Source organism: Panthera onca, chromosome B4, assembly GCF_046562875.1.
Source record: "Panthera onca isolate mPanOnc1 chromosome B4, mPanOnc1 haplotype 2, whole genome shotgun sequence".
Lineage (NCBI taxonomy): Eukaryota > Metazoa > Chordata > Mammalia > Carnivora > Felidae > Panthera > Panthera onca.
In genome coordinates this window covers 41,317,807-41,343,548 of record NC_138345.1, presented here as the reverse complement: position 1 = coordinate 41,343,548, position 25,742 = coordinate 41,317,807, and the positions used below count along the sequence as shown (strand labels likewise).

The 25,742-nt window shown below is 45.4% G+C and overlaps 1 protein-coding gene across 2 annotated transcripts in view; it reads right to left on the bottom strand.

Annotated features, from left to right (window-relative positions):
- CD4 (CD4 molecule) overlaps positions 1-19,952 on the bottom strand; it is a 43,729-nt gene extending 23,777 nt beyond the window's left edge. For both annotated transcript variants that reach the window (XM_060658537.3, XM_060658538.3), the window contains exons 1-3: positions 19,831-19,952; positions 13,376-13,479; positions 13,081-13,251 (exon numbers count right to left, since the gene is read on the bottom strand). In XM_060658537.3, the coding sequence (XP_060514520.2) occupies positions 13,081-13,251; positions 13,376-13,424 (220 nt within the window). In that variant the 5' untranslated portion in view covers positions 13,425-13,479; positions 19,831-19,952. The remainder of the gene's footprint in view (positions 1-13,080; positions 13,252-13,375; positions 13,480-19,830) is intronic.
- Between the last annotated feature and the right edge of the window lie 5,790 nt (positions 19,953-25,742).

Here is a 25,742-nt window from a genome sequence, read left to right as displayed (position 1 = left end):
AGCTAAAGAGGTGAAAGACCTGTACGTTGAAAGCTATAAAACACTGATGAAGGAAATTCAAGATGATGTAAAGAAATGGAAAAACATTCCACGCTCATGGGTTGGAAGAACAAATATTAAAATGTCGACACCAGGTCACCTAGCTGGCTCAGTTGGGAAAGCATGCAACTCTTGATCTTGGGGTCATGAGGTCAAGCCCCACGTTGGGTATGAAATATTCCATAAAAATAAATAAATAAATTTACAAAAAAAATTTTTTTAAATGTCTATACTACCCAAAACAATCTACATATTTAACACAATCCCTATCAAAATACCAACAGCATTTTTCACAGAACTAGAACAATCTTAAAATTTCTATGAAACCACAAAAAACCTGGAATAGCCAAAGGAATCTTGAAAAAGAAAAACAAACTGTAGATATCACAATTCCAGATTTCAAGTTATATTACAAAGCAGTAGTAATTATAACAGTATGGTACTGGCATAAAAATAGACACATAGATCAATAGAATAGAACAGAAAACCCAGAAATAAACCCACAATTATATGGTCAATTAATCTTTGACAAAAGAGGAATGAATATCCAATGGGAAAAAGACAGTCTCTTCAATAAATGATGTTAGGAAAACTGAACAGCCACATGCGAAAAATGAAACTGGACCACTTTCTTTCACTATACACAAAAATAAACTCAAAATGGATTAAAGACCTAAATGGGAGACTTGAAACTATAAAAATCCTAGAAGAGAGCACAGGCAGTAATCTCTCTGACATCAGCCATAGCAACATTTTTCTACATAATCTCCTGGCACAAAGGAAATAAAAGCAAAAATAAACTATTGAGGCTACATCAAAATAAAAAGTTTCTGCACAGTGAAGGAAACAATTAACAAAACTAAAGGGCAACCCACGGAATGGGAGAAGATGTTTGCAAATGACATATCTCATAAAGGGTTAGCATCCAAAATATAGAAAGAACCTATATAACTTAACACCCAAAAACTAAATAATCCAATTTAAAACTGGGGAGAAGCAGGGCACCTGGGTGGCTCAGTCAATTAAGTGTCCTACTCTTTTTTTTTTTTAATTTTTGGAAGTTTATTTATTTATTTTGAGAGAGGGAGAGAGCACAGGGCAGGGGCATAGAGAGAAAGAGAAGAAAGGGAGAGAGAGAATCCCAAGCAGGCTCAGCACTGCCAGCATGGAGCCCAATGCGATGAATTCATGAACCGTGAGATCATGACCTGAGGCGAAACCAAAAGTCAGACACTTAACCGACTGAGCCACCCAGGCACCCCTAAGTGTCCGACTCTTGATCTCAGCTCAGGTCTTGGTCTCAGGGTCATGAGTTCAAGCCCTGCATTTGGTTCCATGCTGGACATGAAGCCTACTTTAAAATAAAAAATCGGGAGAAGATATGAACAGACATTTCTCTAAAGAAGACATAGATGACCAGAAGACAAATGAAAAGATGCTCAACATCACTCATCATCAAGGAAATGCAAATCAATGTTTATCAAAGCTATACAATGTGACATCACCTCACACCCTGATGGAGTGTGAATGGCTAAATCAAACATCAAAAACACAGGAAACAAGTGTTGGTGAGGATGTGGAGAAAAAGGACCCCTCTTACAAACTAGTGAAGTGGTGGGAGTGCAAACTGGTGAAGTCACTACAGAAAACAGCATGGAGGTTCCTCAAAAAATTAAAAATAGAACTACCCTACTATCCAGGAATCGCACTACTAGGTTATTTAGCCCCAAAATAGAACACAGGGTGCCTGGCTGGCTCAGCTGGAAGAGCATGTGACTCTTGACCTTGGGGTCATGAGTTTGAGCCTCATGTTGGGCATAGAGATTACTAAAAAAAATAAATAAAACTTTAAAGAAATGCAGGAACACTAATTCAAAGGGATACATGCACCTCTATGTTTATTGCAGCACTATTTACAATAGCCAATCTATGGAAACAGCCCAAGTGTCCATCAACAGATGAATGGATAAAGGAGAAATGGTATGCATATAATGGAATATCATTCGGCCATAAAAAAAATAAGGGGGGATGAAATCTTGCCATGAGCAACAACATGGATGGAGCTAGAGAGTATTATGATGCTAAGTGCAATCAGTCAGTCAAAGACAAATACCATATGATTTCACTCATATGTGGAATTTAAGAAACAAAACAAACGAACAAAGGAAAAAAGAGGGAGAAAGAGAGAGAGAGAGAAGGAAACCAAGAAACAAACTCTTAACTCTAGAGAAGAAACCAATGGCTACCAGCGGGGAGGTGGGTGGGGGGACAGGAGAAATAGGGGATGAGGATTAAAGAGCACACTTGTCATGATGGGAAAAAAAAGAGGTTTCAAAATTCCAAAACACCTTCATTAAAAGATTCGTTGCAAAAAAACAAATGAGATCTCACAGTTCCTACGACTGAGCGCAGTGTTGGGGTCTGCACTGATAGCCTGGGATTCTCTCTCCCTTCCTCTCTCTCTGCCCCTCCCCCATTCATGCTCCCTCTTGCTCTCTCAAAATCAATAAACTTAAAAAAAAGGCAAATGAAAAATTAAAGACACAAGAGGTACCTAAAACAAAAGACTGTAAGACTGATGTAACCCCTGCTGCTCCCCTCTATCCTTCTTTATTTGAGTACTTAATGCTAGTAAATCCCCCACCTGAATTGTCTTGCCCCTCTGAAGAGACTACAAGACTGTAAACAAAAGTCAGCCAAGGGGACATCTGGGTGGCTCAGTCAGTTAAGCCTCTAGCTCTTGATTTTGGCTCAGGTCATGATCTCATGGTTTGTGGAATCGCAAGCTGAACCTCAGCCGGGAGTCTGGCTCCGTGCTGACAGTGAGGAACCTGCTTGACATTCTCATGCCCACCCCACCCCCCCCCCCCCCACCATCCCCCGGTCTTGTGCTTGTGCCTTCTCTCTCTCTCTCTCTCTCTCTCTCTCTCTCTCTCTCTCGCCCTCTCAAAATAAATAAATAAAACATTAAGGGGCACCTGGGTGGCTCAGTCGGTTAAGCTCAGGTCATGATCTCACAGTCCATGGGTTCTAGCCCACGTTGGGCTCTGTGCTGACAGCTCAGAGCCTGGAGCCTGCTTAGGGTTCTGTGTCTCCTTCTCTCTCTGCCCCTCCCCTGCTCATGCTCTGTCAACTCTCTGTCTCTCAAAAATAAATAAATAAACATTAAAAATATTAAATAAATAAATAAAACATTTTAAAGCTTTTTTTTATAAGTTTATTTATTTATTTTGAGAGAGAGAGACAGACAGAGGGCAAGCAGGGGAGGGGCCGAGTGAGAGAAAGACACAGAATTTGAAGCAGGCTCCAGGCTCCAAGCTGTCAGCACAGAGTCCGACATGGGGCTCTAACCCACAAACCGTGAGATCATGACCTGAGCCGAAGTCAGCTGCTCAACCGACTGAGCCACCCAGACGTCCCAATAAATAAAACATTTTTTAAAAATCTGCCAAATGAGTGATCTTAGAGACGCCCCCACACTACCCTCACAAGAGGCTCCTGTCTGGACCCCTCCCAGAGTTGATGAAACTCTATGGGATTTTTCTGGTAAACTGCTATGTTATTCCCTTCAACAGCCAAGGGAAAACTAAATTAAAACTAATGGAGAAATTCTGGTAGATACCAGAGCTACAGATGGGATCCTGGAAAAACTGGCAGAGTCAGCTAAAGATAAGAATTCCTACCAGGGTCAGCTGTTCTGTATCTCTGACTGTAGTACCAAGTAGAGACAGGAAAATAAAATACCTTTTGCACCCTCTGTGGGGCCACCTCTTGCGTCTAAGGGGTTGTTCAATACTGCCAAGAATATTTACTGTTTGTCCTAGCTGAACACTGGTAAGATGTTTAAAAGGGTTCCTTTTAAGTTTTTCTCTCCTTTGCGCTAAAATGAAACTTTGTGCCCAGAGTGGGTGGGGGAACAACTTGAAGATAATGTAATTAGATGGCCACAGAGGCTTCTTGCTATCACTTAAGTTACAACCCAATTCCTTGGGGGAATTGAAAACATCTGCCCTTACCTTCTCTAGAAATAGTTCAAATTCCGCCTATTCTTTTACCCATCCCCAAACCTCCCCTATTTATCTCGAAAGGCTTGTAGGAACTGCAAAAACGCGGGGCCTTAGGAAACAAAAATTCTTCTTAGGGGAACTTGCCTTCTTCCCCTGTGCCTTTTCCATGTAAATCTTGTACCTTATCTATAAACTTAAGGCAGGTAATTCTTATCTATAAAAGGGAGAGAAAGGTTATTTGGGACTTGGGCAAACATCAAACTATTGTATTTGCCACTAATGTGAATAAAAAGCGTTAGCCATCTGACCAGGTGATCCTCACTTTTTCCAGCTGTTCTTTTAAGCTAGTAAGTTTTGTATTATCATACCTGTCTCATGGTAGTAATTTTAAAATGAAAACTATAGGTTTCTGTGTCTGTATGTTTACATCTGTCTGTATATATATACATGTTATATATAGATGTGTGGTATTTTCTACCTCCAGATGGTATTATCAAAATTCATTTGTGGAGGAGCTCTATTTAATTGGGCTAAAGAAAATTAAGTGCCTTTATGAATTATATGTTCATAAAATTCTTAGGAATGTGATAAAAAATGAAAGCGAGGGCTTTTCAGGTTCACATGATCTGAGGAAATCTTTAGTAATTAAAAGCTAGTTTAAGGTTGTTGGTTTAATTAAAATAGGCATGTCTTTAGAATTATCAACATTAAGGGGCGCCTGGGTGGCTCAGTCAGTTAAGCGGCCGACTTCTGCTCAGGTCATGATCTCGAGGTTTGCGGGCTTGAGCCCCACGTCGGGCTCTGTGCTGACAGCTCAGAGCCTGGAGCCTGCTTCAGATTCTGTGTCTCCGTCTCTCTCTGCCCTTCCCCCACTCGCACTCTGTCTCTTAAAAAATGAATAAAACATTTTAAAAAAATTAGAATTATCAACATTAAAAACAATGCAGACATACAGCTTTTATTCTACCTGAGTTTACTAGTCAAATAAGTTCATGTTATCTCTGTTGAAAAACTTGTCAGCAAGAAAAAATAACCTGGTATGATGAAATTTTTATAATTAACCTAAAAATAATTGTTGAGAACAAGTACATTAAATAGATGTGAGATAAAAGTTTTTAGGTGAATTTTTGATAGTTTCCCCAAATCTTTTTAGTAACCTGAAACCTTAAAGTTTTACAAGTTAAATTAACTGATGGCTAGTCACTAAATGTCTATATATCATTTCTAAATCAGATAAGATACTGAAACATTAATTACTGAACATAGGCTTATTCACTTTTGGCTTCCTTTTTACAGAGGAACTACAGATATATGCATGGATTACTAAAACATGTTTTGTGCCACATTAAGAAATTTACTATGAGAAAGCATATGTTTCTAGAAATTAGAAACATTTACTAAGCCATAGAATGCTAATGTGAAGAACACAGTTGCTTACTTCAGTTTCTGCTAGAAACCAGGTTTCTAGGGGCTAAAACAGTCTAATATATGTAATTAAAACTACTTGAAATAATAAGGGAAACCTCTCCATGTGCAAGGAGAGTAGGATGTGTGTTTTTGGTAAAAGAAGGTACAGTAACAGGGCAGCTGGGTGACTCAGTTGGTTAAGTGCCCAATTCTTGATTTAGGCTCACATCATAAGCTCATGATTTATGAGATTGAGCCCCACCTCTGGCTCTGCCCCGGGCATGGACCCTGCTTAAGATTCTTTCTCCCCCCTCTCTACCCCTCCCCCATGCATGTGCTCACATGAGTACTCTCTCTCTCTCTCTCAAAAAAAAAAAAAGTATGGGGCGCCTGGGTGGCGCAGTCGGTTAAGCGTCCGACTTCAGCCAGGTCACGATCTCGCAGTCCGTGAGTTCGAGCCCCGCGTCAGGCTCTGGGCTGATGGCTTGGAGCCTGGAGCCTGTTTCCGATTCTGTGTCTCCCTCTCTCTCTGCCCCTCCCCCATTCATGCTCTGTCTCTCTCTGTCCCAAAAATAAAATAAAAAACGTTGAAAAAAAAAATTTATAAAAAAAAAAAAAAAAGTATGGTAAAAGAAAAAAGGGAAATGCTTTTTTTGTTGAGGGCAAAGAAAGTAATTTTGTCCTAAAATGAGGCTTCGGTTATTTAAATGTTATGTTTCACAGAAATGACCAGATTTCTTTGTCAATTCCATTACCATGAACTCTCATCAGATCTTTAACACTGAGCATTTTTTAAAAGTCTTCTGTCATTTACAGACGGTTTATGTTTTACTCAGATGCTTTTGCAGAAGTGTATCTACAAAAGTGCCTCATCAAGAAGATTCTTTGAGGGGGGCCTGGGTAGCTCAGTCGGTTAAGCATCCAGCTTCAGCTCAGGTCATGATCTCACAGTTTGTGAGTTCCAGACCTTCATTGGGCTCCCAGCTGTCAGTGTGAACCTATTTCCGATCCTTTGCCCCCTCCCCCACCCGCGCACACGTTCTCTCTGAAAAATAAATAAACATTTAAAAAAAATTTATTGAAAGGACCCTGGCCAATACAGTTTCTGATAACTTTTAGATAAAAAAATGAACTAGGTAAGAGTCTCCAGAATTAATGGAAAAAACTGGATTCAAGCAAGAATTAATAACATGAGACTTAATGAGCTGAGGAGGATGATTATAATTTTTATGACTTCTTAATTGAAACATTGCTGGTTCTTTAATGTTTTATTTTTCCAGATTGAGGAAACTTTTTCACTTAAGTCATTTATGACCTATAGCAAGTTAGTAAAGTATGCCTTTGTAAACACAGATGAAACATTTACTTTCTTTCTCTACTCAATCCCTCCAGGATTTGAAAACTCTTGAGCATTCTTTTTATGACAAAATAGTTATTTACATAAGTTTAATGAGAATATGTTCTCCCTTGTAACAGGACATAAATGGAAACATTGGTTATATTACCAAGGCTTTGACTGGAATGTTCTATTTAAGAGAGATGGGCATAGACTCAGATATGACCAGACAGCTTTGGAGAAATAAGGTTGACTTTAAGGAGCTAATAAAGCTTCTTGGAAAAATTGTCCTGGTATCTTGTTTATAAGGTTCCAGCAGAACAGTCTTAAAAAAAAAAAAAAAAAAAAAAAAAAGCAGCTTATATGGTCAACTGCCATTCTTGCCACACTTATGTAAATAACCAGACCAAGTTTAATGCAAACAAATACGTTTTACCGTGATTATTTTTGATAAAAATTGGGATAATCGTAGAGAGAAAAATGCCGTTTGTACCTTCTGTCCATACTAGATTCTAATCCTGTTGTCTTTGAGGTTTTCTTATACACTGGACTGGGTCCTGAATTCTCGTTTCCTCAACTATCTGGCTACAACTCTCCGAACTAACATTTCCAATTTGCTTTCCTCCTTTTGATTTGGAATCACAAAGAACAAAGACTGCCTTTGAATCTCCTTGGTTGGAGCTAGGAATCTCCTTCCTTACCTAGCTGGCAGCCAAACTTCAGGGACCTGGGCCTTGGGGACATGTTTACAGCTGGAGAAGTCTCCTCCTGCCATTTGGCCCTCTGCACATCAAAATCTTTGAGCTGGAGACCTCAAAATCAAATTGTCTAAGAAGAGAAGTAGCTGACATTAAGGTAAGCTTCTTCCACCCAAGAAGCCGGATCAAGACTTCATACTTCAACTGAACACGAAACTCTTTATTCTTCTCTTTCTTTCCTTTACTCTGGCATTGGCTTGGAAAGGTAACACCATCATCTGTATCTCGCAGGCTGTGTCTAAATGGGGGTAACCCTTCAGACTGCTGGATTTGTCATGAAAAATTTTGATCTGTCCATGATGCTGGAAATGCCCTGGTCCATTTCCCTGTCTCTGGTTAACAATCCCAAACCTGGGAATCTTGCATCCAGGTTCTGTACAAAGAAAGGGACACAAAGCAAGGGTAATCAGAATGAAACCACCTGTGTGGTCTACAGAGCCTTAAATTTTACTGGTATCCACAGACTCAAACAGGAATTACCAGGAGGCATTTGTGACTCAATATTAGCTTGGTAGATGGATCAGTGTTTCCCCTGGCTAGTAGTAAATGCAAATGAGGCTACAATCAGGAACTTCTCATTAACCCTTGAAAGTATTGCAGAACCCAGTGTGAAAATAATAACAGCTGCCCAACAAAATCTTTAGATTCTCTTGTCAAAGTTATTCTTGATAATAAGACAGATCTTAATTATCCTTTAGCTGAGCAAGGAGGTGTCTGTGCTGTGGCCAACTTCACTTGCTGTGCTTGGCTTAACACTTCTGGGGAAGTTGAAACTCAGGTACACAAGATCATTGAGCAAGCCACTTGGCTTTAAATGATCTCTTTTAATGGGGTCTTTTAATGCTGACTCTTTAATGGGGTCCTTCTTTGACTTATTTGATTTTTATTGGTTTGGGTCTTAGGGATCATGACTCCGAAGTACACTCCAAACATTGGGAATTATCCTTCTTACAATAATCACAGAAGTTTCCCTGGTGCACTGTATCCTCTCAAAGGCTTGGAATACATGTTTGCAGCTGCTAACCACCAAATGATCTCCCTGGGACTGGAACATCAGGAAAGTAACAAAAGGAACAACAAACTTAAAAATCGGTGAACCTGAAGTTATAACCTGTGCATATCATGGAGATTCGGGAGAAAAGTCATGACCTGTGAGTACCAAAGAATCAGCAGAAACTTCAAGAACTTCAGAGTAGTAGCTGGGAGTGGCACAAATGCCTTAGATTTTGACCACATCTCTCAGTTTAGCCAACAGTCGTGATCAAAAGAGGGGAACTGTTAAAAAAGAGCCAACAGGCCCAAAATGGAGTCACTTATGCTAACCCCCACATCAGCAAACCAAGACTAAATACCTAACCTAATTACATTCAGCTTCTCCCAGGAATATAACCTTTAATGAGTCAATCTGGAATTATCTGGTCAGCACTAGTGAGGAAATCTGCCTGATAGACCTCTTCCATGCACTTATGCAGGTCATCCTGCCTGAAACAATGCACTCTTTGCTAACAAGCTTCCTTTTCCAACCGATTTTCTGCCTTTAAAGACCTTTCCTTTCTACAGTTCTTGGGAGCTCCTTTCTATTTGCTGGATGGGATGCTGCCCAACTTATGAATCATTGAATAAAGCCAATTAGATCTTCAAATGTACTCAGCTGAATTTTGTTGTTAACACATTGTGTATCATTTGGATGGTTTTAAATGTTTACCATGTATCTGTATTACTTTTTTGAATCCTTTACTTTGAAATTAATAAAAATAAATAAAGTCTCAGGTGATGGGCATGGAGGAGGGCACTTGTTGAGATGATCACTGGGTGTTATATGGAAACCAATTTGACAATAAATTATATTTAAAAAATAAAAATAAAAATAAAAAATACAGCCTCAGCTGAAAGTCTGCTTATTTCAAGAAACTTAGCAGAATAAATTCTAGGACAAGAAAATCACTTGCTGGGTTTGTGGGAGTTGTTCTGAGCTCTGCCCAAGGATGAAAATTACATAATGGGCACCGGGATCCCACAGGCCAGGGAAGGACGCAGGTTAGTTTGATCACAGAGTTCTCTTTAAACAGGGACATGAGGGAGAGGACATGGGCAGGCAAAAGGCAGTTGACCCGCTTGGTGTGTCTTTAACAGAAAGAGATCAGGAATTGGGGGTTTTGTTAATTTTAGGGAATGGCTTTGGGTCACTAAAGATCCAGCCCAATGTTCCCCTTTTTCTTCATGTCCAAACATGAAGAGTGGACATGGGTGTCTGAACTGTCACTCTGGGAGCCCAGCAAGAATCTCCTTGGCAAAAATAGAGGACTTCCTCCCACTGGACAGAGAGGCAGGAAGAGGAGACATCTGTTTTCAACAAAGATGGTTTTCTATGCACTGTGGCTAATTCAGTTTGCACTGAGGATAACTTTCCACAGGAGAGCCTAGGCCCGAAGGTTGAAAGACCAAAGCTCTAGCCCCAGTTCTGCCTCTCATGGGGCACAAACTTGGGGCAGGGACTTCTTCCTGGGTCTCAGCTCCCTCACTAGCAAAATCAGAGTCTTGGACTGGAGCCATATTTCCCAGACTTCAATCATTCACATATCTTACACATGATTTTGTCCAAATCTGCCTGTCCTATTAATGTAACATCTTTAAATGCATTCACTTTTTTGGATTAAATGAATTTATTTTATTTATTTTCTTATTAAAATTTTTAAATGTTTATTTATTTTTGAGAGAGACAGGGTGTGAGTCGGGGAGGGGCTGAGAGAGAGGGAGACACAGAATCCAAAGCAGGCTCCAGGCTCTGAGCTGTCAGCACAGAGCCGGACATGGGGCTTGAACTCATGAACCGTGAGACGGTGACTTGACCTGAAACTGGATGATTAACTGACTGGACCACCCAGGCGCTCCTAAATAAATTTATTTTATTATTTTACTTTATTTTTTAAATTTTTTAATGTTTATTTTTGAGAGAGACAGAGCGTGAGCAGGGGAAGGGCAGAGAGAGAGGGAGACACAGAATCCAAAGCTGGCTCCAGGCTCAGAGCTGTCAGCACAGAGCCCGACTCAGGGCTCAAACCCAAGAACTGTGAGATCATGACCTGAACCGAAGTCAAGGTGCTCAACTGATTGAGCCACCCAGGCACCCTACATAAATTTATTTTAAAAGAAAAGTTTATATCACTATAATAAACAGAAAGTCGATACCATTTGATATAACCAGAAGGCAACTATTTAAAAAAACAAAAAAAATAAAACAACATTATTATAATTATCACTTAAAGCTAACCCTTGAGCCCATTAATTAATTAATCTTAATAACAGAAAGAGAATGATAGACATCACATAGCTTCTGATGTGATTAAATTGGTAGTATAAAACACTACCTATGAGACGATCTAATCAAAAAAATTAAGTATGAACTTGATCAAGTCTCTAGATTTAATCATCAATCTATAGGAGATTCAAGGGACAGAGGAACATGGTGTTAAATAACACCATGGGAATGTAGCCACCTCCTATTCAAACATGCAATACTCCGCAGGACAATTGCCTAGCTTCTTCAACCAATGAGTTGCAAGAGGCAAAAAAATCTGAGGGAGCAAATATATAAATTCAAAAGGATTTGAGGGACATATCAATCAAACACCATGCATACATTTTCATCTGGATTCTGATTCAAATAAACCAACTGTAAAAATAATATTATGAGGTAATTGGGAAAATTTGATCACAGACTGGATATTTGTCATCATTAAAGGATTATTTTTAATTTTTAATTAAAAGTAATGTGTGTATTTTAATTAAAAATAAAACTGTGGTTATGCTTTTTCATTTGTTTTTTAGGGTTTTTCTGTGGATATGTTTTTAAAGAGTCATTACATTTTATGGGGCATCTGGGTGGCTCAGTTGGTTAAGGGTCCAACTTTGGCTCAGGTCATGATCTCACGGCTCATGAGTTCAAGCCCTGCTTCGGGGTCTGTGCTGACGTCTCAGAGCCTGGAGCCTGCCTCAGATTCTGTGTGTCCCTCTCTCTCTGCCTCTCCCCTGCTCATGCTCTGTCTGTCTCTCTCTCTCTCTCTCTCTCTCTCTCACTCTCAAAAATAAATGAACGTTTTAAAAAATGTAAAAAAAGAGTCATTACATTTTAGAGATACATACTGAAGTATTTACAGATTAAATGATATCATGTTTGGTGTTAGCTATAAAACAACGTGGTGGGGGGGCGCCTGGGTGGCGCAGTCGGTTAAGCGTCCGACTTCAGCCAGGTCACGATCTCGCGGTCCGTGAGTTCGAGCCCCGCGTCAGGCTCTGGGCTGATGGCTCGGAGCCTGGAGCCTGTTTCCGATTCTGTGTCTCCCTCTCTCTCTGCCCCTCCCCCGTTCATGCTCTGTCTCTCTCTGTCCCAAAAATGAATAAAAAACGTTGAAAAAAAAAAAAAAAAAAAAAAACCAACGTGGTGGGGCATTGAGGGTGTAGATGAACCATTAATTGACCATGAATTGATCATTGTTGAAGCTGAGTGTGCTATGTGGGGGTTCATTATATAATTATTCTACTTTTATCGATGCTAAATTTTTCATAATTAAAAAGATGCTCAAAAAAAGCAAGAAGGGGCACCTAGCTGGCTCAGTCAATGGGGCATGCAACTCTCGACTTGGGGTTGTGAGTTTGAGCCCCACACTGGGTGTAGAGATTACTTCAAAATAAAATCTCTATAAAAACCTAAAAATCATAAAAATAAGCAATGAAATACAAGCAATGATAAATCTAATAAACTTTAAAATTAAAAAATATGTATTTACAGGGGTGCCTGAGTGGCTCAGTTGGTTAAGTGTCTGACTCTTGGTTTTGACTCAGGTCATGATCTCACAGTTCGTGGGTACAAGCCCTGCATTGGGCTCTGTGCTGACAATGTGGAGCCTGCTTGGGATTCTCTCTCTCTCCGTCTTTACCTCCCCCCTCCCTCCCCCCAAAAAAGAAAAATATGTATATTTATAAAAATACATTCCATGCCGGTGAGGTTTTTCTCATATGATGCTTCTCTTCAAACATGTTGAATTTAGAGGCCAAACATACAAGAAAGAAGAGTTATTTAAAGAAGAGTACTGGAGGGCAAACCTTAATGTGACAGTAAAACTCCTTTATTGCAAAACAATTGCAAAATACTTCTTAAAAAGTATTGAGATCTTAATTCCTTTTACTTTAAAAGGTAAAAAAAAAAAAATCCTTCTGTTGCTTTTAGTGGAAGTAAACAACACATCATCATGGGTCTGTAACAATAATATCCATGAAATTCGAGGTTATTTTCCTAACATCCGTTAAAATAAGTCTGTTCATATTAAAATCCTGAAACGATAACAGACCACCAAAAGCCATTCCCTCGGCCACCTGCAGTTGGCACAGGGAAGCTCTGGACTGAGAGAGAGTCCCTGAGTCTCTGTCAACCCCAACCCCTTGGGATCAGAGTTTACTAGGAGCAGGGCTCTGACACCAGGGATGTTCAGGCCATAGTGTTTTTCTCTCCTGATGAGGAGCTGGGCCATCCTACCTGTAAGGCATAAGGAGGGGTGCTGACTTTCCAGAATCTTGACCTGGGAAGAAAGTCTCCAGGTAAAGGTCATGTACTTCTTCTGGGATGCTTGGCAGGGCAGCTCTGCCGTGCCTCCTGCCTTCCCCAGCACCACTTCCTTTCCCTGAGTGACAGCTGCTTCGAGCATCACTAGGCGGAAAAGGGGGAAGTCAGGCCTCAAGGCTGTTACTGCCCATCCTTCACCCCATCCCCCCACCTTTGCATTTCCCAATCAGCCCCTCCCCGCTCTGGGACCCCAAGTCTGAGCACTCACCCAACTGCAGCACCAGGAGCAGGTGCCTAAAAGCGGCTCCTTGATTCATTGTGGCCTTGCTGAGGCAGGCAGGGTCCTGGGCCTTCGCGCACAAAGGGCAGGGCCTGAGGGAGATAATAATTATCAGTCAACAGGCATTTGTTGGGCCTGAGGCACACAGGGGTGATATGCACCTATATGGGTGATATGCACCCATACAGCCTAGCCAGGGACCTAGATGCCCATACTTGTAAACAGACGGCCACCAGTACACGCCACACGATGCTGTGCCCAGGCCAGGGGTGAGTTCTCTGCCAAGTGGAATCAGGAAAGAATTCACAGAGAAGGTGGCAAGCTGATGGGGGTGGAGACAGGGGGGACCAGGCCAGGTCATGAAGGTCCTTGAACACCATGCTGGGATGCTGGGCCGTGACCCTGGGGACTAGGGAGCCAGTAAAGGATTTTATGTCAAGAAGGACATGACTCGGGGCATCTGGGTGGCTCCGTTGGTTAAGCATCCGACTTCGGCTCAGGACATGATCTCATAGCTTGTGGGTTCCAGCCCCACATCGGGCTCTGTGCTGACAGCTCAGAGCTTGGAGCCTGCTTCGGATTCTGTGACTCCCTCTCTGCCCCTTCCCCACTCATGCTCTGTCTCTCTGTCTCTCAAAAATAAATAAACATTAAAATAAATAAATAAATAAAAGTTGTTGGGGCATGTTGGTGGCTCAGTCAGTTAAGTGGCTAGCTTAGGCTCAGGTCATGATCTCAGGGTCCCGCATCGGGCTCTGTGCTGACAGCTCAGAGCCTGGAGCCTGCTTCAGAATCTGTGTCTCCCTCTTTCTCTGTCCTTCCCTGCTCATGTTCTCTCTCTCTCTCTCTCTCTCTCTCTCTTTCTCTCTCAAAAAAATAAACATTAAAAAAAATTTTTAAGTTGTTATTAAAAAAATAATAAAGGATGATTCAATTTGCAGATTGTTTCAATTTGCAATTTCTCAGCTCCTCTAAGAAAGACAAGTTGGAGGAGGCTGAGCCCAGGAGGCAGGATTGCAACAATCCCGGTGAGAGAAGACAGGCCTAAACTCGGACAACTGAGAACTATGGAAATGTGGAAAAAAAAGATTGCCTTGAGGAGCACATCTGAGGGAAAATTCTCAGAACTTGGAGACAGGTGCTGTGTGCAGGGTGAGGGAGAGAGGAAGCAGAGGATATCTCCCTGCTCACTGTCAGACCAACCCTGTAAGGCCTCCGAGAGAAAGCAGAAAAATGATATTTCAGCGTTGGTTTCTGGGAGCACCTGAGGTGGTTAAGACCAGGGGAAGGGAGGCGGGAGGGGTGTAGACAGGCTCTGAATGGACTCTGAACAATAGGCAGCCCTAGGTTACAGCAACGACTCTCAAAGTTTGGTCCAGGTCAGCCGGTGCCAGGGTCACCTACCAACTTGTTAGAAATGCAAATTCTCAGGCCCCACCCCAGACCTGCTGGGTCAGAAACTGGGGGTGGGTCTAGCCGGCTGTGTTTTCACAAACCCCTGGGTGACTGGCACAGGCTCAAGTTTGCAAACCATGAGTTAGATGGAAAGGAAAGGGGAGGGGCACCCCACCTGGCAGCAGGGGGGCAGGCAGGGGGGCAGGCTGCGGGGTTGTGCTCTGGGCTGGGGGTCTAGAGGGGGCTCAGGAAGGGAGGTGGTGGGACGAGGGAAGGGCTTGGAGGCCTGATCGAGAATCCTGACACGTAGGCTAGAAGGTCAGGGCTTGGTTCTGCAGGTGATTGGGAGGAACGGCTGACTTTTGAGCAGAGACGTGACATGGTCTATGTGGAGCTTTAGGAAGGGGACCAGATGACATGGAGGGAGTGGAGACTGGAGGAAGATGATGTCTGGAAGGTGGGCAGGAACAGGGCTCGTATCTTTGAGCTCCCCCTCCAGACTGTAAGTGGGCCTCAGAAAGGTGGCTGCTTTGGGAGCAGTGTCAGCGCGAACCTGGTCCAGAGCTTGGCAAGATGAGATCCCACACTCAGATGTGTTTTTCTCTCCCCGCCGTCCAGCCTTTGCTGTATGAGTGCTGCAGCTAGCTGCCCAGTCTGAACTCCCACAGCACCCAGGTGACACCCTCAAGGTCACGTTCCCTCTTCCACCTCATGATGCCCTGATTCGGGTTCCCATCTCTCCCCCTCGATGCTTGATCTCTTCCAGATGATAGTCCAGCCAGCTCCCGGACTTGGGGTGGGACTTGGGATGTGTTTGGTTAACTTAAACTAACTTGAATTGCATGGAGGAGGGAAAATCATTGATTTCTTCTTTCTGTACTCAACATATTAATTCTGTTACTAAGGTGGGTCATTTAAGGGCGTGTACACACCCAACCCTGGCCTGGATGAAGCCAAATCATCCAACCCGTGCTACCTGTTCTTGTGCACCACCCACCACCCCTCCCCCCCCCACCCCTGAGCCACTCTCCATCCTCTCTGCCCTGCCCTCTACAAGGAGGCTGACCTCTGCAGACTCTACTGCCCAGGCTCCCTTGTCTTCCTGCTACTAGTTGGGGTTGGCTAGTGGGAAGAACCCACAAGAGATGGGAGGGTCAAGGAAAGAGGTTGGGGTATTTTTCCTACTCTCTTCCTACTGTGGCATACTTTCTGGCAATGGCTATTCTCCCTCCCTCCCCCTTCCTCTCCCCATGCCTCAGCTATAGCTCCTGTCACGTGGCCCTTTATCCACAGCTCACACCCTCACTGGGTTCCAGAAACATCATTTCATTCTTGCCCCTCCAGGACCCTGCCTGCTACTGCTGATGCCTGTGTGCCTCCACGTGCTGGCTGGTTCCCCTTTCACACCTCTGTAAATAATCCCCTTCCTGCAGTCTCTGAACCATCTGAGGCAGATTCTGTTTCCTGTTGGGCACTGACCCATGAGAGGGATGAAGTACTCAGATGGGTTCTGGGGTCCTGGGCCTCCTAATGAGGTTTCAGGGAAGATAGAAAAAAGAAAAATCCTTCTCCAGTCACTCCATCTGCCCGAAAGAGGAATTTCCCAGGGCCTAACACAAGGTAGGGGCTTGATAGAATTTTTTTAAAGGTTATTTATTTTTTCAGTAATCTCTAAACCCAACTTGGGGCTTGAACCCGTGACCCCGAGATCCAGATTTGCATGCTCTTCTGACTGAACCAGACTGGCACTCCTGATCGAATTTTTTTTTTTTTTTTTTGTAACCAGGGAAATAGGAAGTGAAGAGATCAAGAAGGTTTCCAGAAAAGGAGAAAAGAGGCTAGTCATGGGTGCAGTTGTTTACAAGTGAGCATGGGGCACGGGGGTGCTGAGGGGAAGGCTGCGGGGAGACAGTGCAGTATATTTAAGAGTGGTTCTCACTGTCCCCCAGTCCCAGACTCACTGTCCTTCGTGAGAAGAGAGTATAGGAGTCTCTGGGGTATCCCTTCCCTGGGGTCTAAATTCAGTGTAGATGCCTCAGGAAGGCTAGGGACCTTCTTGACCCTTCCCCAAATGGTGGTCATCTCTTCCCCACACCAGGATCTTAGGGTCTGTGCAGAGGGCCACCTCCCTGCCTCCAGCTCCTTATACTGTGCCAACTGAACCAGGGTTCAGCTCGGTGGAGGAGGCTATGGGTTTCCAGCTGCTGCTTGCTTTGGTGACTTGGGCTTCCGCTGCCGCCCCAGAGAGCTGGCTTTTGATTCCCACTTCCTCATCCTCCCCAGAGGCGCTCTGCCCCAGTACAGTAGCATCCTGTACACCAGAGCCACTTGAGAGAGGCTGGGAGGGCTTGCTGGTCCCCCAGGTCCTGGCATCTCTCTCTCCCTCTCCCTCTTTCTCTCTCTTCTCATTTCTCTGCTCACATCTGTGCACTTCTGTCTCTGTGCCTGTCCACACTGATGCCTCCTGTCTTCAACTCCCCGTATCTGTATCTCTCTTCCTCTCGGCCTCATATGTCAGGAACCAATTCTGGCTCTGTTGGTCTTGCCTACAGTGCCCCTTGCCTCTCCTTTTTCATCTCCGCCTCCAGGGGCCACTAAGCTCTAGCCCCTTTGTGCCTATAAACAGGCATCCAGGCCTCTGGCAGGAAAGCAGCTTTCAACAAGCTTTGATGTGAAGGGAGCCTGCAGAGCACAGCCTGGAGCCGAAGGTGGAGGCAAGGGAGATGGCTGTAGGGTGGATGAAGGGAAAAGGAGAGATTATAAGAAATGCAGAGGTCCTAGGGGAGGATGACTGAGGATAAGAGGGAAAGAAGGAGGTAGGGAGAGACCCAGAGCAGCTCATTCAAGCAGCAGCTAGCTACACTCCACACAATCCCCAATCCCACACCAGGTCCAAGGCTCTACAAACCAGGTCGAGTTGGAGGGAAAGAAATGAAGACATTGTGGAAGGCAAGACACATGCCCAGAGCAGTAGACCAAAAAAAATCAAAAGAGACTAAGAAAACCATGAGCCAAAATGGCAACACACACACTCGCAAACTCTCAGAGCCCTTGAGGTAACTGTTGCCCTTGCCCTGGCCCCCCAGATGGGATGAGGAGCGAGACTGGGGAGAGGAAGAGGGCACAGCCCCACCACAGCAACAGTCTGTGGTCCCACAGACACTTTCATCTTCTCCCCAGAGCCCCCAGCCAGCCCCTCAAGCCCCACCGCCGGGGGATGTGCCCCCCCCCCCCCCCCCCCACTGCATACACCTCTCTCCTGCTCATTGGCTTCATATAAACTTCCTAGAGACCATGACCCTCTAGGGGACCCTTGTGGTTGAGTGGTTGCAACCTTCGCCATCCTCTTCTTTGCCTCAGATGCCCACCTGGGGGGAGCCGTGCCCTCCCTCCTTCTCCTATCTCCTCCAACACGTGTGGAACGGAGCTCGGCCTTAGAGCCCTACAAACCCAGGCCCCTGTCTGCCCCCTCCCAGCACCCACCCCCCTCAAAGTTAGTTCATTCAACATTTATTGAGTGTCCAAAATGTGCAAGGCCCTTGGTCTACTGAGCCCCCCTCATTGCCACCTTACCATTATGGCCAGGATCGGGGCGTAAGATTCTACAAGGCTTCTGCCTAGAACCACTTGGTGATGGGGGAGTTTTTATTTTGAGGTAGACCTCTTCTATATAAGTGCCCCTCCCCCAAACTGAAAGAAGGAAATCATGTCAAGAGTTCTCTCTGACCCTGTCCTCTGGGAACCCTTTCATCTGAGGTTAAGAGGGCGGCCATTTTGTATGCGCCCACAGAATCGAACACAGCACAAGAAATTATTTTGTCAAAATATGAAATGGAGTGATCTCCCCCATCAGGTTTTACTCTCAGCCTTGCACGCCTGAACATTTAGGGACATTCAGGAAGAGCTAGCCCACCCAGAGGGAAATCTTTTGAATTAGCAATAGTAAGGCCTTTCTATTTGGAGGAATCTGACTGTACCGAGGAGGTCCCTCTCCCAGCATAAGTCTAGAAGAGAAGGCAGAGGACACCTGGGGGGCAGTGCTGCAAGGCCATGGAGGTCTTAGGAGAGGGAAAAGGACAGAGAGAGTGCAGGTGGGAGAGGGGGAGTTGCACAGGGCATAGCATCTTGAGGAGTACCCCCTCCTGCATCCCCCCCAACACCCTACCAAGCTCAGGGCCTGCAAATCCTTTTCTAAATCCCATAGCCTCCTTTTCTAGAGCAAAGGAGACATCTAAAACTAATCTCTTAGAACCAGTTTTTCTAATGACGTACTTACCTAAGAAAATGTATCTATAACTTTTATAGCACTGCATACCTACAAGCTCAGTTTCAACCCTTTTTGAGAATTTCGCTAATCCTTTTAAAGCTCATGGAAATGGACATATTGTTCAAAAGTCCTTAAAAAATGCCCCAAAGTAGACAAAAATGTAGAAATACCGATAGAAAAGATAGTTAAAGGAGGCTACCTCAATCACAGGGCTTATGAAATGCTGCAACGGTTTCTGGTGCGAACGTGGGGAGGTTGCATCTTTGGGAAAATTGATTTCGGGAGAATTGCCTCTAGACCGGAGTCCACTTCTCTCATTTTCTTGTTTTTCCTTTGTTGCCTCTTTTCATTTCTGTTTTTTTTTTCTTATAAGCATCCTTCCTCCTTAACATGTATTTACTCTTGCTATTCCTTTCCCACCCCTTCTTCCCTCTTTTCTCTCTCTTTCCTCTCTCCCCATCTTCATCTCTTCCAGTGCCCCCTTGACTTGTTGCCTCCCATGGCCTTTCTCAGCCCAGTGTGGCCTCGGGTCTCCATGTCGCCTCTGATCTCGCAATCCAGCTCAGCACCCCTCTGAGGAGCTCCTTCTGCTCCAGGCCCTGAGCTGCCATCACCCCAGCCGCTTGAAGCTCCCAGTTCCAGTGTGGAACACAAGAGAAGGTGGCCTGAGTTGTGGACAGAGGACTGGGAGTCCAGAACATTCCAGCACATCTGCTGCCACCGTTCCCCCTCCCCTTGCCAGACCCACGGAAAGGCATGGAGCTGAGTCCGTCCATCTTACCCCTGGGCCTGTGTCTTTCTTCCCCTCCGGCTTCTCGCACAGGTGTGTCTATGTGAAGGCTGGGTGCTCCGCAACCAGGAGCCCACCCAGGAGAGCGCTTGTGACTTCTGCAGAGACGTATGTAAACCTAGAGACAGGAAGCCTGGTGGTGAGGTTCCTCCACACCCCAGACCTGGGCCAGCCCCCAACGTCACCATGTTGGGCTGGGGTCCCCACCCCCTGCCTCTCAGGGAAGATGTCAAAGTAAAAATGCCAAAGTCAAGAGGAAAAGTTAAGCAGACTGAGGCTGGAACATAGTGTCTCTGCACTTCTCGTTGCATAACAATAAAAAGCTTGCATCGTGATGTTGTAATGGGATTTGGGCTTCAGGGAAAGAAGTAGGAAGGGAGTGGAGGGAGGGCACAGAAGGTAATTTGTGGAAAGTCGCAGACAGCTTCTCACTCTAGGGCCCTGAGGACATTTGTTCAGTGGCGTGGCACCAGAGGCATGATAGGTGGTTCAGTGTGGCAGAGAGGGCCTGGGCTGAGAGGAGGGTACCTGAGACCTGCAGAGTGACCCCCAGAGTGACCATGGACCAGACCCTTTTCCTCTGGGCCTTCGTCTCTGGCAGGCCCTCAAGTGTTCCTCTACCCAGGTCTCTCTCGAGCTCCAGATGTGTAGATCCATCCATCCATTGGACATCTCCACTTGGATGCTCACCCCACATAGCAAACCCAACATATCCCGAGCTACATTTATCTCCTGCTTCCCACTACCCTCCAGATCAACTTCCTGCAAGTCCCCCACTCAGCAGGGGCTTTGCCGCCTACCAGCTGCTCACGCCAAATAAACTGGGTGACTGGGTGTAATCTCTGACTCCTTCACCCACCCCCTCCCATGTGTTTATTTACCATTTCCTGTGGATGTTACCTTCACACTATCTCAGAAGTCTCTCCAAGTCACTCTGCCCAGCTACCACCATCCCATCCCCAGGTTACCACCCTGTGCCTGGACAACAGCTCCTGCCTCCTCACCAGCCTTCTGGCCTCCCCATTCTGTCTTCCTCTAGGCCACCCTCCTCACAGCAGCCTGACAGAGCATGTAAATACGCACAGGTGACCATACCCTTTCCCTATTAAGAAAAAAGTGGCTAGTTGAGCTTGCAACTCCAACAATTATTGCAGGCGCTTCTAACTTGAGACAACATTGTGATTCATTTGCAGCAGAAAGGCATTGTGCTACACCTCATTTTATAACACAGTGTACTGAAGGTTTGAGAGTCAATAAAATTAATATTTGTTGCTCATCAGAGGCATTCTTAAGTGAAATTGGCAGCAATATTTTTATTCTTTTTTTTTTTTTTTTTTTTTTTTTTTTTGCTGCAAATGCCTGGTGGTGAAGAACACAATGACAATAGCATGGTTTGGCTCCACTGCCTTGTTTTGTGCTAAGGCAGCGTTCTAGCCCAGATTGCTTTTGCAACATCATTGGAATGTCAACATAGTGACAAAAGCCAATAATGCCCTATTATTTTTATGAAAGTAGCTTGACCTCAAAATCTCCCTGCAAGGGTCTCAGGGACCCCATGGGCTACGGTTTGAGAACTGCTAATCTTGGAAACCTGTGTTCATTCTTTAGCTCTTCACTCTTTCTCGGCACAGACTTTAGTTGTCCCCCAGATGTTTTCTCTCTCTTCCTTAGTAACAGAATCCTCTCTTCTTAGCTGAGCTCATGGCTGCCCAGATTTAAGTGATGCTTAATCGTGGCCTCCCTTGCCTCTGGATTTGGCTAAATGACTCAATCTTGGTCAATGGATGTAAGTGCAAGTGTTAGGTGCAACTTCTAAGGACTGTCTTTCCAGGGAGGGTGTGTGTCCTCCTCAGGCTTCATCCCCTTCCTACAGGCTTGTTTGCAGCGGGCCTGCTTTTCTCATTTACATTACCTGGCAGAGGTCCTAATAGGCATTTATTCTTCTAACCCCTGATCTAATCCAGTTCTGCCCACTCATTCACATATTCAGCAAGTTGCATGGTTTTGTTTTTTTTTTTTTTCTCAAGATTTTGTTTGCAAGTAACCTCTCCACTTAATGTGGGGCTCGAACCCATGATCCCAAGATCAAGAGTCACATGCTCTACCCACTGAGCCAGCCAGGCGCCCCTACTCAGCCAGTGTTAGGTGTCTTCCGGGCCCAAGGGACTCTGTGGGTGCTGGGGATGTGATAAGGCTGACATGGACACCCCTCCTGCTTGTGTCATAGACCCTAAACCATTAATAATGCCATCACAATTGGACAAGTGCTACCAAAGAGAAGCTCAGAGTCCTGGGATCTTATCAACTCATTTCAACTGGGAGATCAAGACAGGCTTCCCTGGGAAGTGCGTATCAGAGAGCGTGTGCTCTGCTACAAGTGGAGGAACAGTCAACATAAAGTCAACAGCCCCTGGCTGTTGAATACTTAGGCTAAAGGTGATTTCTCAAAGAGGTCTGGAGGCAGGTGCTTCAGGGGTAAGGGAGGTGAGGGGGCACCCCGCCGTACCCTGCAGCAGGATTTGTGTGTCTGGATCTTGTTGCTTCGCCATCCTCGGTACGTGACCCCTCGTTTCCCTTAATAAGGTAAGACCTCCCAGGCCCCCGTGCTTCTTCGCCTTTGCAAGCACTTGTCCAAACATAATCATTATGAAATTACTGCTTAGAGTCTGTCTGGCAAGCTCGAGTGGTGAGTCTGTCCGACTTAGCACCCAGCAGAATGCCTTGGGCCTGGTAGACCCTTCATACTTATTGAATCCTTTGTTCAAAATATTGAATCGTATTGATATTTATGGATGTTAAATGTGTTGTGGTAAAAGAGGAACACCGGAAAACTTACCCTGTTAACCACACTGAAGCCTACAGCTCTGTAGCATTAAGTACACTCATGTTATTATTATACATCTGTCTCCAGAACTTTCTCATCTTCCCCAGCTGAAGCTCTGGACCCTTTAACACTGACTGCCCATCCTCCTCCCCCAGCCCCTGACTGTTGATTCATTTTTGAGTGAATGACTGGAAAGCAAGGATCACAAAATCAAACGCCTACAGGAGCCCGCTAGGTAATACAAGTGAGAAAGCAGGTTGACTGTAAACAGTAGGGAGGGGTGGGGACTGAAGGAAGTCGGCAGGGGGCAGGGAGGGGGCTACCGGCCTCATCTAATGAGGGCAGCCATGGACCACACAGCTCCAGCTGATAGGAGAGGTTGCACCAGAATAGGTGAACCCAGACTAGCCAGCTCTACCAGAATGTCAAGGGAAGGTGGAAAAAACAAACATTTCTATAATATCCCCTAACTCTAATGCTGGTGACAAATTTTCTGTTGTTGTTCTAATCCTGAGTAAGTCAAACAAGGCATTCCAAGGACTGGATCTAGCTTAGGGCCACCAATTTGCAAGCCATGGACCCGATGGACTGTGGGATGGCATCCAGCTCTTGGGTCTGTGACCTTGTCAGCCCATGATGATGGATCCTCAGGAGTCAACAGTCCCCAAGAACCTGGCTCTCCCTCTGGTTTCCACGGGGAACGATAACAGAAAGAGAGAGGAAGTTTATGTTGAACATTTAGGATCGCCATGTGCTTGATATGGTGATATATTTTATTTAAGCCTCACAGCCATGATAGGGCATAATTTTTATTCTTCACATCATACAGATGTGGAAACTAGGCTCAAAGAGTTTAAGAAAATTGCTAACAGTCACAGAGCTAGGAGCTGTAATTGCTGGAACTGGGATTCCAACTTACCTACTGGGGCCCCATCCCTGGATTGTCCCCCTCATCCCACTGCCTCTCCTCTGAATTGAGAAAGGCCAAGACGGGAGCACCTGGATGACTCAGTTGGAAGAACCTGCAACTCTTGATCTTAGGGTTGTGAGTTTGAGCCCCACGTTGGGGGGTAGAGATTACTTAAAAATAAACAAATAAATTTAAAAAGAAGAAGAAGAAGAGAAGAAGAAGAAGAAGAAGAAGAAGAAGAAGAAGAAGAAGAAGAAAGCAAAGGCCAGGATGATGGCTAAGAGAAGTCTTCTCCCAAGGTGACAGAGGGGTATGAGGCCAACAATCACATTTGGGGCTTCTGAGACTTCACACTACCACGATCCCTCATATGTATGGAGTGATTTTCCATTTTCAAAGCACTTTCATGTACATTAGCACAGGCCAGACTTTTTGGTAGGTATTACTATTCTTGTTTTACAGAAGAAGAAACTGAAGTTAAGTTGTCTGCTCCATCATAGGCCTATACCCATGGACCATGGGGATTTCCAGAAGAATCCTGCTTCTTGGCAGAGAGCTATTTTTGCTGCCTGTATTCTGTCTCCAGACTGGAGGAGGGGAAGGAGGCCAAGGCAGGAGAAAGATGGGGAACATCGTGGACTGCTGATGGAGTGTCGGGGACCAGGCTGTTGGAGAAGGGGTAGGGCAGCCTGTGGAGTAGAGAGTTGGAAGCCACAGGTGCAGTCTTGTGGTGGCCTCCTTACCAGAAACATCTGCAGCTTCACTGACACCCTCCGCAAAGGGGGCTGGGGGCAGGGCTTGGAGATGGGGGAGGTACCGGAGGGGCGACAGAGGCTGTTCTTTGGGAAGCAGAGTCTTGGAGGGCTGCCCCACCCCCAGCACAGCCATATTGTCCCTAACACCATGACCACTTTTGGCAACTCTGAGGGAGGTTCCTGGGCCTCCCACACCCCATGGGAGGTCTGAGTAGGCAAATTTCAGAGTCTGGCCTGGGCTCAGCCAGCTGGCACCTGCAGCCCTTGAAGAAACTGCCAGCCACAGAGTGGAGCAGCTGGAACCTATCCCCACCCCAACCCCCTTCCCTTCAAAGGGTTAACTCCACCTGGGGGTGGGCCTGAGCAGGGACACCTAAGCTCTTTGCTCACCTCCTTTGGTGGGGGCTAGGGGGGCAATAGCAGGGGCTCAGGCCTGAATCCTAACACCTCTGCCTGTCGGGGGAAGTGGGGCAGGGAAATTTCTGGGCCTGCCCTGCCCCAGGGAGATGAGAAGACCAGACCGAGGGTGGGGGACACCTGGCAAATGTGACCACGGGTATGAATGAGCACAACATGGCCTCTTGCCTAACACACTTGACTTGGCAAGGCCTTGGACCTCATTTGGCCTCCAGAACTTCTGGACAGTAGACACTGGAAGAGGCTGTTGGGCCCACTGCAGAGGCTAAGGGTGGAGGAACTCAGAGTTGCTCCTTCTCCTCATTTGGCCTCTCTTTCAGACACTGTTCCCCCATGAGAGCCAAGCTATCATAAGCAAGATGGCCCCCAATGATTCCTGCTACCTCCAGTTCACACCTTTATGTTGTCCCCTCCCATATTGTACCAGCGCTGGCCTGTGCAACCAATAGAATAGGGCAGAAGTGATGGTATATCACTTTCCAGATTAGGTTTTAAAGACATGGCAGATTTTATCTTGGCCACTCTCTTCCTCTGGGAAAGCCAGTTGCTATGTGGTGAGCAGCCTTATGAAGAGGCCCACACACCAGGGCACCTGGGTGGCTCAGTCCATTAGGCGGCCAACTTCGGCTCAGGTCATGATCTCACAGTTCGTGGGTTTGAGCCCCACATCAGGCTCTGGGCTGACAGCTTGGAGCCTGCTTCAGATTCTGTGCCTCCCTCTCTCTCTCTGCCCCTCCCCCGCTCATGCTGTGTCTCTCTGTCTCAAAAATGAATAAACATAAAAAAAAAAAAAATGGAAGAGGCCCACGCAGGGCGGAACTATAGCCTCTGGCCACCAGCCACCTGAGGGAGGCTTTTTGGAAGCAGATCCTCTAGCCCAGCCAAAGCTTCAGATTGACCATAACCCTGGCCCACATCTTAACAGCCTCACAAGAGATCCTGGAGCCAGGGTGCCTGGGTAGCTCAGTCAGTTAAGCGTCCAGCTTCAGCTCAGGTC